Source organism: Sebastes fasciatus, chromosome 2, assembly GCF_043250625.1.
Source record: "Sebastes fasciatus isolate fSebFas1 chromosome 2, fSebFas1.pri, whole genome shotgun sequence".
In the NCBI taxonomy this organism is placed as follows: Eukaryota; Metazoa; Chordata; class Actinopteri; order Perciformes; family Sebastidae; genus Sebastes; species Sebastes fasciatus.
In genome coordinates, this window is record NC_133796.1 from 20,571,365 (window position 1) to 20,585,250 (window position 13,886).

The 13,886-nt window shown below is 39.7% G+C and overlaps 1 protein-coding gene across 5 annotated transcripts in view; it reads left to right on the plus strand.

Annotated features, from left to right (window-relative positions):
* Positions 1 to 13,886, plus strand: part of spon1a (spondin 1a) — a 138,596-nt gene that overhangs the window by 66,250 nt on the left and 58,460 nt on the right. For all 5 annotated transcript variants that reach the window (XM_074613713.1, XM_074613688.1, XM_074613695.1 and 2 more), the window contains 3 exons: positions 3,232 to 3,305; positions 3,771 to 3,893; positions 11,773 to 11,921. In XM_074613713.1, coding sequence (XP_074469814.1) covers positions 3,232 to 3,305; positions 3,771 to 3,893; positions 11,773 to 11,921 — 346 coding nt within the window. The remainder of the gene's footprint in view (positions 1 to 3,231; positions 3,306 to 3,770; positions 3,894 to 11,772; positions 11,922 to 13,886) is intronic.

Sequence of the window (13,886 nt, forward strand, 5' to 3'; positions counted from 1 at the left end):
ACTAACTTTTGTCGACATACTATACTGTGACATTTTTCTGACATACTATACTATAACTTTTTCTTTTTTTTCGACATAATAGACTGTCTTTTCTTCGATATTCTATACTATAACTTTTTTATCACTTTTTTTTAACATATTATACTTTGACTTTTTCCGACATACTATACTATGACTTTTTTTTATCATTCTTCGACATACTACACTATGATTTATTTTGGCATACTATACTATTACTTTTTAATCACTTTTTTTTTACATATACTATGACTTTAATAATATGGCTTTTCATCAGTTTTTGCGATATACTAAACTATGACTATTTTTCACATACTTTGAGCAACAGCTGTCATTCAACTCACCTGGCCCTGCTCTCATGAGCCTTCTCCACACCTTTCTCCCTCTCTGTCTCCTCCAGTGATAAAAAAGTCATAGTATAGTATGTCAAAAAATGTCATAGTATAGTATGTCGAAAAAAGTAATGCAAAAGTCATAGTATAGTATGTTGAAAAAAGTAATGAAAAAGTCATAGTATAGTATGTTGAAAAAAGTGATAAAGTCATCGTATAATATGTTGAAAAAAGTCAGAGTATAGTATGCTGCAGGACTAATAAAGGAATATCTTATACGTCAAAAAAGTGCTAAACAGTCATAATACAGTGTGTCAAAAAAAGTGCTAAAAAAAGTCATAGCATAGTATGTAAAAAAAAAAGACATAGTATACTATGTTGAAAAAAGTGATGAAAAAAGTCATAGTATAGTATGTCAAAAGAAGTGATAAAAAGTCATAGTATAGTATGTCAAAAAAATTATAAAAAAGTTAAAGTATAGCATGTCAAAAGTCATAAAATCATGGTACAGTATGTAAAAAAGTGTCATAATAAAGTATGTTAAAAAATCATAAAAGTGATAAAGTGATTTAAAAAGTCATAGTATAGTATGTCAAAAAAAGTCATAGAATGGTATGTAAAAAAAAAAAAGTGATAAAAAATGTCATATTATAGTATGTCAGAAAACATATGTCGAAAAAATTAATATGGTATGTCAAAAAAAGTCATTGTAGTCCAGCATGTAGAAAAACAAGCCATAACAATTATTAGTATAGTATGTAGAAAAATAAAAAAAATAAAGTATTTCTAATTCTGTAATACTCCATCATAAAACTCAACGGTGGATAATTCCTGAACTGAACTGTAGCTCATTTATACAGGACAGGCACAATGGTCTGACTGAAATACACACTGTAGTGGGGCTCAAAACACTTTGACCACATGCTTCAATCCGCTATTGTTTACGATCGAGATTCGTCGCATATGCAGAGATAAACACTATCATTAGTTACTTTGGCAAGTTCTGAATCCTCAGTGGGAGGCTGCCTGAACGCTGTGGAGAGAAGGGTTTGTTTTTGTTTTGCTCCACTAATCGACACATTTGGGTGATGCTGGTGTAAATAAAATGTTTGAAGTGTATCCACAGATCTACCTGACTTCAGTTTAACAGTGTCGGCATACAGTTTGATAGAAATTGCTGTCCATTGAGCTTAATTAACCTGGCGAGCTAACTTTTCAGCACTGGTAGATCTGATAGAGAGCAACTGGTGCGCTGACAAAACTTTCCGGGCAAAACTCGTGCTACAGAATTTCTGCTCCGCGTGTTCGAGTAGTAGACATAAACAGATGTTTGGGTCCCAGGACATATCGAAAAGATGTAGAGGACTGAAGTCCTGTACCGAACGGTTCAATACAATTACACGTATTCTTACGCCTCTAATAGTATGTCAAAATGTCGTAGTATAATATGTCATTAAAAGTCATAGTATAACATGCTATTAAAATGGCATAGTATAGTATGCCATAAAAATGGCATAAAGAACATCATAGTATAGTATGTCATTAAAAGGGTATGAAGCTTATAATAAGAACAGACAATGTTATGTTAGCATATTTGTGAGCATACCTCACCAAAAGGTTTCGACAGTGTTTTGGGATATGAATACATGCAGGCCATTGATTGTCGTGTTAAAAAATGTATATCCCGGTCATTCATTGATATCATAGAGATGTGGACTGTACAAATATCCATCCCCATACTAATAGATCATCATTATAATGCCTTTTAAAAGCCAGCACGGAGAGATGTATAGGGTCAATTTAAGTACACAGCTCATATCAGTATAATATTTCCATATAAAATAGGGAATTAAGCTACATGAGATGTACAGGTTAATGTCTCTCAAGTCACTGAATGTATTTTCTTGCTGTGAGGGACCGATTCTGGGATCAGCTCTGCTCAATAGAGCACAACACAGCTCAGCTTAGTTTGATACTCCAAAATAAATGGTATCCAAACAGTCCAGCTGGACAGGGCCTGCCTGGATCACCTCCATCCAGCACCTCATTGTTGGGTTTTATCCCCATGGAAACCTTCCTGCAGCCATTGCTGGCGTAAAAGGCTGGTGTATGTGAGGAAGTTAGGTGCCTTGAGGCTTGTTTTCTGTTGTTGTTTTCTCAAGTCTGCTGGCCTCTGAAAAGGTTTGTTTGACGCTGATTTACATGTCAAGGCCCCTCTCAGACCTGTGTTCCCCACCACCCGGTGGAACAAGCCTCTTAGACAGCTCAATCTAGAGAAGCTCCCCTCTGCCAGGCCTCACATTTTGGGGAGCATTACTGTTGGCCTGTCAATCACTTCTTATCGACACGGGCATAGCCGACTATATAGTATCTAGTCTGCATTTCTGCGAATTTTACTTACAAAGTGTCGTGGGGACTTTCTTCACTGCAAAAATTACTCCTTTAGTTGCTGTCTTTCTCTATCAGCTTTTCTTCAGCCTTTCAGCCTTTCCATGTACGCGTATCTAATGCTGATGCATGCTTTTTGTGGCCTTTGTATGAGACATTGAATGCATCCGTCTGAAAGACTGATTTTGCAATATCCCTGTGGGCTCAGATACCTGCTTTTAGAAGTCTTCTGAAAAAACAGGAAGATGATTATGAATAACTCTGCACCTGTTCCATCTGCCACAATCCACTGTTCAGACTCTATCACATCTTAAAAGCCAAGATTTTCCACATCTCCTGCTGCCTGTTGTCTTTTTATTTTTAAAAGCTCACTTTTCCCCATAGGGACATTCACTCATACTTTTAGCTCTCTTATGCTTAGATTTGCACTCGGTGCTGGTCCCAACAAACTTCACTCCTCGCTCACTCATCTCTTTTTGTTCTCTCTGTGCAGGGCAAGCATTGTGCAGAAGAGAGTAATCAATTTCCAGGATGAAGGCCCACTCACCAAGCGAATGTGTGAGAAAGGTAGGCTTCTTTTATTGACACGGAATAAATCATTTACAATTAATTTCTTATTCCTTCAATCTCCCTGCTGTTACTTTTTGTTCCTCCCCACTTATAGTCTCTTTTTTTTATCTTTTTTGTTTTACTCTATTTTCTTTCGTTCTTGATTTTGATGCAGGGACAGTCCTCTCTGCCGTTATGTTGTGGCATGTGAGTGATTGTAAATGAGTGTGACCCCTTGACTGTGCACGACATTGGATGTCACACTGTGCAACAGATCAAAAGAACTGTGCTACACATCCTCTCCTTTTCTCATGCCCTCCCTCTCTCTCTCTGCTCCCCACTTTATTAAACCACCCATCCTCTGTATGATGGGCACCACTCTCATCTGCTCCTTATACTAATGAGCAATCTCTCTACGCCTATCTCATGGTCCTCTGTATTTCTCTCTCTGGGTCTTTTACTTTCCCCCTCATTACTGTACAGAATCCCTGTATGGAGAAACTACAGAGAAACCTCTGCTCAACTGTTGTGCCTGTGGAACAGCAAAGTACAGAGTGACCTTCTTTGGAAACTGGTCAGAGAAGATTCATCCCAAAGACTATCCACGTAAGCACAAACTCCTCTGTTCTTTGTCTCGTGACCTCAGCTTAATCACACTGTGCTGATATTCTATTTTTCCCCATGAAAAGCCCTAAAGCAGCAGTGAATTGATCATGATAATACGTATTTCCAGTGTAGCCAAAGCCTGTTATAGTTTATTCCATAGACCTCCATTGTTTTCCAATGTGCAACACTGTTTCGCTGGTTGACATGTCCCTTCATTACGATGAATCCGGGTTTTGCAGTTTATTTTCAGCTGATTCCAGATACACCATCCTGCTGCTGTAAATACTCGCTAGCTCACCACATCTGCAGCTGAAATTAGTCCCCAACAAACGCACTATTTACTCCTGTTTGAGTAATGTTTGCTTGAAACGGTGCCCAGCTGTTTTAGGAAATGATTTAGCCTTTTAGAAAGTGAAAGTACATATTAATGACCCTTTTTAAAGATTTAAGGCTTGAATATGAATGATTGGGCTTTGGGTGAGTCATGGGTGTCGGTAGTATGGGGGGCCAAGGGGCCATTGCACCCCCCCCCCCCCTCGCAAAAAACTTTACGGCTCTATCCTACTTTCTTTTTAAGGTTGTGAATCACTATATCCCCGCAAATGCCCCTGTATTGCAACACGGCAACAAAAGACGTTTCAATCATTTCCGTCCGCCCCGTGTATGTCGAGACTGGAGGGAGTCAAAAGTGTTTTTTACTCTTCAAACGCGCTCTCATTTTAATCAGTGCAGCAGCTGTCTGCACGGCTCCGTCTCAGCTGTGTCTCACATAACCACAACCGGAACTGAAGTTTATTTAGCCTAGACTTCAAGTCTATTTATTTCGACATTACGTGCATAAACGCAAGGATTTGCGATGCGCAATAAAAAAAGCACTGAATAATATATTTATCCACATTTTGCAACCGGCGGAGCAGAATGTGCTGTGGATCTTTATCCAATCATAATCAACCATTGTGTAGCCTAACTCAAATGAAATCAAAGTGATCTGACATCCAGCCCGCTACAGTTTCATAAGGAACCAAAAATATTTTTACACTTAACTGGTGGGCTGCCCCTCGCCGGGTGCATCGTCCGGTGCGCCGTGAGTGACCGAAGTCTGCTTGGAAAGGCCCGACCGTGAGTTTTACAGCACCCCTCGCCCGGACCTCGCTGCTGCCCAGTGCCGTTGAGTTCTCGCTGCGCAGTGCGCCCTCTCTCCCTGTGGGAAGGGACCGGATTCCCGGCACGACTGTCAATCGGAGCCGACTGTGCTCAGTGCGAGGGGCCTGCAGCGATGTCGGCAGCCCTAATCATTTAATATGCTTATGCTGTGTGACTTTTTGCCAGCAGCATTCATAACCATACAATCTTTATGATTAAATTGTTTACTAGAGCACCAAGTTCTTCATAGATTTAGACTTGTAATTTTGCTCCCAAAGAGCACCAGATTGATGCATTTAACTTTAATATGTTCAAAATCGTCCGAGGGGAGCAGTACACCAGAGTCTCTCAAAATCCTGCCGAAAACACTATTAGGTCATCGAAAGCTGCCCCCCCCACACTTCAAAACTCATTCCGGCGCCACTGGGATGAGTGCCACAGACTGGGAATTCGGAACGTATTGAGAAACGGACTAACATGTTGTTGATTTTGGTCTTTTAATCGGATTTGTTGACAGTAACAAAAATCGGCAGCCTTATCCTGTAATCTTGATTGTAGCACCGTACCCCCAAAATCTCTAGGATATATTCCCGACATGTGGGTGGTTTAGCCCCGGTACTTGCCTCTCAATAGTGATGTGTGTGGTTTGCTACAGTAAGGTACTACGGTTGAGTGTGATGTGTGTATAACCTTGAGCCACACTATCAGGATGTGAATAGACTTAAGGATTACACTGGCTCTCTTGTCTAAGTCAGGTTCTCGCCGGTCAGATCAATATACTGATTAGAGTGGAATAAGATAAACCCTGAGATCGAAAGGAGCTCTAATTTACTGTCTTATGGAGGGGGTAGTTGGTGTGTGACTCACTCTCACACACAGATACGCAAACACACACCTCGCAGATAGATCAACTTAGAAGAGGATAGGGCAAGCTGTGTGGTGTCTGTTTCATCCCGACTCGGAGGCTGTTACAGTTGGATTTCTCCTTGCACAAAGTCATATCCTAGGTAACCAGTTATTATAGCACACTGCACATTTGTGCTGGACAGTATTATTCACTGACTACAATACAGTAAGCCTCATTCGAGCTCTGATGATACTTTCAATAATAAAAAAAAAAATAGCTATAAGTAAACTTGGTCTGACTTTTCCTTTCTGGTGCAAGTAGTACTCAGCCATTTTTTGATATGCCACTATGTCACATGTCAGCCCTCTATTTTTAACATATGTCCTTCAAGTGTACGAGCCTTAGACCATTGTGGTGACACACATTGCAGACCAAAAATTCACTGTAAAACAGGCCAACAGGACTGTTTTATTTTTTTATTTTTACTGCAGACATGATAACCTTGACAGTTCTATTTTCTTTCTCCCTTTCGTCCCCATTGTAAGTCATGCAACAATGCATGGCTATTCAACCCAAGCGCCGGCAGCTCGCTCGGACAAAGGGAGTATATCGAGACAGAGAATGGCCTGGTTGTCAACAAACATTTTTTTATGGGATTAGTTGGAGATAGAAAGGGAGAAAAAGAAAAGGGAGAGTTTAACATTCATTTATTGTCTAAATAAAGAAGTACCCTATCAGAGTCAATTTCCTCTTACACAAGGGAAGCAATATATTGAAATCCAGACTGAACACCTATACACCAAAACAACAGCTGCCTTCCATCTCCTGTATACTTAGCCTAGCCAACACCTACTTCCACTTGACAGAATAAAAAGTGGTTTCATACGATTGTATGTGATGCATTCACAGACAACAAGGAGAGAGGAGAAAGATCTTGAACACCACAGCTACATTCCTTTTAAATCGGAACACCCACTTCACCGTTTAAGCGTCCTATTAATCTATTTTATGTGCATGGTCTCCTGTAAATAAACAACATAATACATTCAACAGTTATGTATTTTCTAGCATCTCTACACTACAACTGTGCTTCATTTGTGTATGACATCATGTACAAAGATTCTGTTTATTTACAGACAGCTGGCAATACACAGAACAATGTTAGTACGCAAAAGGGATGTCCAGTGTAATTCTTAATTTGGGGAACAACATTGTTGAAGTCAAATCTCTGATGCTGGAAAGCACAGTTTACTTCTGTCTACATCAGATGCACAACAATCTTGTTGACCTTTTCCCAGGTGCACCACTACTTAATCAGATGTCTGTTGAATATCTCTGTCTGTTAAGTCTGCAAGTATTGTTCTGAGGTCCAGTAATGCTCTATGTAGAGAGTCCTATTGACATGTAGAGAGAGGTCAGATGGGCCAGTTATATCATTATGAGGCTCCATATTCTTAACACAGCCCTGTTAAATTGTGGCAGATCATTAAAAGACACTTTGCCAGTCAGCATATATAATTTCATTGCTTTATTTCTCTCCCTTGTATCTCATAAAGAAAAACATTTCCACAAATTGAAGATGGTCACCAGCTACAACACTGACCACAAGCACTAATCCATACTAAACTGCATTTAAAAGCATAAGTTACACCCACCTTTGATGTATACTAATACTGCCTCAACCTTAGGTGAAAGAACCTGATGTATATAAAACTGAACTGAAGCCATAATGTTAAAGCAATTTAGTCATTGGCAATGACTCCCTGTCTGCCAGGGTCAGACATTTATGAAAGTTTGGGGCACAAATAGCCTTAAGATTTCATAAAGGACCATAAACAACAAATATTAAACAACTAATTATGGTTGAAATAATCTTGACAGTCAAGACAAATATGGATTGATGGGAAAAGGCATCCTCTGCTTCTGTAAGCTACCATTTCATAACGTTGCTTCCATACTTAAAAAGACTGAAATACCTACCTCAAATAGAGATTTTTTTTATCCAGCAGCAAAATGCAAGGCAGCAACCATTTCCACCTTGTCAGACTACAAACATCCACAACTCTTCGAACAGAATAGAAACAGCCACCACTAACCTCCCCTCAGATCACCATTTTTAAGGTCGGAGCTGTCAAGGTGCTTCCCCATAAACTGCAAGGCAGATAAATGGAATGCACCAAGAGCACAAAAGCATTTAACCCATTGGCAGCAATAAGAAAAGGGCACCTTTCACTGCTAAAAACATATCCAGATCAGGCCCTAAGAGATGAAAGACATTGTTAGTCCGGGTTCTTAAGGCGGACTGTTCCAAATCATTGTCATCATTAGTCTTTAACCGGGACACCAGACGAGTTTGAAGGCTCTGTGCAGGCTTTGTTTTATTATTTAATTTCAATTTGTATGCTCATTTCATGGATGCAGGAAGTAGAGGTGCTGAGGGGGCTGCAGCACCTCCTAAAAAAAACAAGGTATTATAAAGGCTATCCATTGATAAAAAAGTTTAAACTTAGTGTTTAAACTATAGGCTAGTGTTTCCCTTTCTTACTGGGATGCAGGCTATGTGTAGTACGCAAGTATTTGTGGTGGGAAAGTGGATTTGCTTTGTTTTTCATCCGTTTATTATCATATGCATTATGCCATTATAAGATTATTTGTGATGCAGACTCTATCGTGCGTGAAAACATTTACTGGATTCTCTACTAACACTGACAAACAGAGTGATGGCTGACCCAGCGTGGGTTGAATGTGCATCTGCAGGTCCGCGTTATATTACGTCTGGTGTATGAAATGTCTGTATCGTCACTGCACTGCATTTTCATAAAATAAAATGATAATCTGGCCTTGGGTCACATCTCTCGCTCGCATTCAGGCGCTCTTCCTCTCCTTGCAGTTCTTGTACTTATAGAACTGAAGTAACATTTGGGGATTTTTTTTTTTTTATTGTGATGAGGGCAAAGATGTACTGTATGGACTCTACGCAGCCGGGGACATTATTTTAATACATGTTAATCGCTCAATAAACTACAACTACCAAGTAGAATAGCGATGCGCCTCACACACCAGCAAGAGCTCACACCCTCACCTCAAACAAACAAGCAGCTAACACATGCATCGCACTGGTGCTACTGCGGTAATTTCATTCATCGCACAGAGCGATTTTTTCGTAGCACATGCAAGTGTACAGCCCTAATTGTTTGGATTATAAAATATAATTTCCAGTCTGAATTACTGCACAGTCATAGTCATAGTAATGTACATTCAGCAGCTTGTAATTTGATGTATTTCTCACAGTTTTGACTGCACCTTAATTATCATTTTGCCTGTACAAGAGCCTATAGAGAAAGACAGGGACAACTAGACATTTCTAAGATATCATTTCAATGCTAATAAAAGCCTAAATAATAATTAGAAAAAAAAACATTTACTACACTCAAATGCTCTCTGATGGACCAAAATATACATTTTGAACTGAATCTCGTGGATATGCAGATGTTCTCTTTCTGCATGGCAGATCTTAACCTTTATATACTGCTATTCACACATCTTGCCCTGTTATGTGTGTGATTTTTAAGATTGAAAATTAGCCAACGCTCAGAAATTGTATACCTACTGCAGTTCAATAAAAATGAACTCTCCTCAATATATTTTGAAAGAAACATTAGGTTATTAGTATTCATCTGAAAACATACTACTTATGCTGAGAATTAATACCTGCAAATGACATTTACCACCACCATCCATCCATATATGGCCATTATCTCAAAGCAACATCATGTTGAATTTCCATTATAACTTCACAGGTATCATGTTGATTGCTACAAATGAAGGGAAAGGCTACATCAAACTAATTAAAACTTTTGATTAACATTGACGTTGCTGAAAAGCCAGCACTGTTTTGCAGATACAGCCCAGGACACAGCCTTGACAGCTGAAACACTTTTACCATCACACATTTTACTATCTGCATGCTCACTTAAAGCCCTACAGCTTAAAACCATTTTCAAAAAGAGTTTAGCTCTTTTTCTCTCACTCTAGGTGAAAAAAACACTCACATGCACATTGACAACATAACGTTTTTAACAGAGCAATCTAATACAGGAAGTTGAATTGCTTATGTTGTGCTTTTATTTTGGTAAACCCATTCTAATCACTCTGAGGTCCACTTCCGGGAGGCTAATTTTCACAGAATGCAGCCACAGGTCTCCAGCTGCCATCAATTACCTGGTTAAGCTAAACCAAGTGGCCAGGGAAGAGAGGGGTGTAGGTAGTGTGGTTTCTTTAAGTTTGATTGGTTTGATATTTCTTCAGTTTATTATGCTTTCTGTTTAACCTATATTAGACCATAGTCATGTGTATTCTGTATATAGTAATATTGTGATGGGTAATTTGTAAATACATTTAGTCAATCTATTTGGGGAGTGTGTATGTGCTCTTTACTGTTGGGAGGGACCACTAGTAGATAGGCCAGCTGGAAAGGCAGTGAAATTGTCAGCGCAAGGTGGGAGTCAGGATGAGTGTTTCTTCAACTTGTAACAAGGTCATGCCAAGCTTCAGTAAGACAACAGGTCAAGAAATATCAGTCTCCTGAGAACAGCGAAATGTGTTGGTCAACATCTACCTGACTTTAAACAGCAGCCGGTCCACCACTATGGACACTAGTCCTATTATAGCTGATAAAATCATCTTTCTATATGCTTCCAAGTGTTCATCCAGATCTCAGTAAAATAATTTTTTTTATTAAGTAACAAGTCATGGAAAATAAATGTCTTATTTGAAAGTGGTCCTACAATAACATTAGTCATGCCTGCAATGTCATATGAAGAACTGTTTACGTTTCTACAATCTACTACAGAGATACTGCAAACACAGAGATTAGATTATCAGAGCGATTAATCTTTGTTCAGACTCACTGCGAACCAGCAGAAGGCAGAAAGGGTGACTTAGAGAACAGCAGAGTAAGGGCTGGGCTATAGAGATGAGAGGCAGACCTATGACCTATTTGAGTGAACCTCACCTTGACCAAGCAAGTGTTCAGACGGTGAAGTTAGTCATGTAAAGATAACAATAATCTTTCAGTTTGGTGAGTAACTGTCCAAAGCAACTGAAGTTTATGTCTTCAAAACCACGGATGGTAGACCCACCAGGACTCAAGTGATCATTTTATGTTGGTTGGGGCTGTAAAATCATCACATTGGGGGATAATATGACAGTATGGGGGGTAATGAAGGAATATGAGACAACCAGTTCCTGTGCTGTTGAGGTAGACATATCAGACAACAATGAGATAGTAAGGATACCACAAAATGACCTGTAAAAATCAATACTAGATGAACAGCTGTACTCCATGCCTTTTTATGCCTTACACAGCAGTGGAGGTTACAGCCAGGCTTTAGCTTCCACCGTCTCTAATTGTGTAAGGCTCAAGTTTGCTTCAGCCTGTGCTGTCACCTCTGATGGATCATCATATATATCTTACCACTGCTGCATTTTCTCTATGCTTACAGGTATAGAGGCAGATATAGAGCTCCACATTTTTCTTTTTTTCCATGGGCACATACACCTTTGCCCTGAGCGATAGAGATGCAGAGAGGGAATGAAAGCATATGAGTGAGCATAACATTCAAGTAATACACTGTAGGGGGTTTGCAGCAACAAGGATTCATTTTTAGACTGAAGCAAATTAGTTTTTCAATAAATATGATGCTCCAAAAGAGGTGTTTTGGTCTGTCAATTAACAAACTAATGCACCAATCAACTGATGGATCATCATGGGCATCTCTAGAGCGGCGCCTCTAAAGTGGCTACAACGATCTGCTAATTGAATGAGTAAGAGATAACTTTGGGAAAAAGGTTGGGATGTCCAACTAATGCTTTGTCTTCTTTCACCAGGTCGGGCCAATCACTGGTCAGCCATCATTGGTGCCTCCCACTCTAAGAGCTATGTGCTGTGGGAATACGGTGGCTTTTCTAGCGATGGAGTTAAACAAGTAGCTGAGCTGGGTTCCCCTGTCAAAATGGAGGAGGAGATCAGACAGAAGGTAAGATTCTCCAGCACTAAGAGATGATTGATGTGCTGGACATGTTGTGTATAAAGTACAATGGAAAAGAATCCACAAAAAACATTGATGTACATATACATTTTTTTGCAAGATATACAGTCATGGTATTTAACAAATGCACGAGTTTATTCTTTGTTCTTTCTGGGAATATTGTGCTTCGACTAAAACTAGTAAGAGATGAGTTGCGTAACACTGCAGGACCCTCAGAGGATGTTCTAGGGTGTGCACACCTGAGTTCAGCATGGGATGAATTGCTTTGACATTGTTGTCCAGATTGATTAGTGCTTTCAAGCATCTACGCTATTCTTAGACGGCCTCCACATCTACTGTGTACACAACCAATACACAGGATCTGGGGGGGCGGGGGGTAACTCTGTAGGACCTAGTTTGGATGTTGAAAGAAAAGGTTAGAAGGAAATATAACTTTCCGGTGTGTCATGAAATGAGGCCAATTATATATGCCTCCAAAAGGCTCAGCATTAAATTCTTGCATATAAGTTCATCTTTGATCTGACTTTGGAGCTTGATATGACCCTCATCATGTTCAGGAGGTGCTTTGGAGATTGCATCCACAGGAAGTAGCTGTTATTTCTGTCATTAACTCAGTGATAATAAGTAATCGATTCCAACTAGGTTGGGTTATATCTCCCCTATACTGTGCCCAAGGGAAATTTTCTCTACTTTCACATTTTGAACTGCCTTTCACAGCTTTCACCTTTCTTATACATATTAAATTACAATTTTTTTATATATTCATTTTGCCCCATGTTCTTTCTCCCTCCTTGGCCTCTCCTCGTTATTATTTCCACAAACAGCATGGCATATATTTCTTCTTTCCTCTTCTCCATGGCTACCTCTCTCACTCTTAGAATAACCCATACTGGCAGAGCAGATGGTCCTGCAGAGTGCTTATTGCTGGCTAATATTGAAGACCTGGAGTCACAGCAGATAATGAGTGCATAGTGTGAGCAATGGGGTCTCTGTGTCATTGCTGCCTTCCCACTGCTAATACAGGCAGCACACTCCTTTTTTTCCCTGTATTCTCATCTCTCGGCTTGGATCATTAGAAGCGTTTCCTCTAAGCTGTGAGGTGAGAGTGAAGTGGCACTAGATTTGATTGACCAGTACAGTAAGTGCTGAAAAACATACAATTTTAATAGTTATTTATGATTGAATGTTGCGGTGTTCGCAGTTAACTTGCGATTATTTCTGGAGCACATGAATAATGAGAATTAATTTACCCACACAATCAATCATATATGCCTACCCAGAGATCAGTTACATAAACCAAGAGGGACAACCCTTTGCTCTCTATATGCGAGTTGAGGACTGTATACAGGACATACAACAGTTAGATTGTGCAGTTTATCAGCAGATACGGTGAAATGATTCAATGGGAAGAAATGAGGCATTTTCCTCGCCACCCGCGATCATATCATCGCCAGATGTGGCGTGGCTCAAGCTGTGGTTGTCGAGAATAATTGCTCCATATTGAAGTGGGACTGGCTGACACAAGAATGGAGGGTGTTGATTACCCAGGCGATCAATAAAAATCCTGATTAGTCTGATACTATCAGGCTGCATGCTATTCTTCACTGCCTGAAAAATGCCAATGAGAAATCAGCCTTTTACAATACTGTACATGGCTTAAAGGGTAACTTTGGTATTTTTCAACCTGGACCTTATTTTCCCATGTTTTTGTGTCTAAGTGACTAATAGGGACAAAATTTCTGAAATTGGTCCAGTATCGTGGTAAAACGCTGTAACCAGCAGCCGCGAGACGAGCTGCGAGGGCAAGTGAGCAGCGTTAATGTAACGTTACGTCCACTAAAAGTGCTTGTTTTTGCCTCTGACAGGTTCAGATTGTTTCTATAAGTGTCTGACAACATTATGGAAATGACTCTACAAAGAAATGAAACATTTTTCTTTACCTTTTGCTTGATC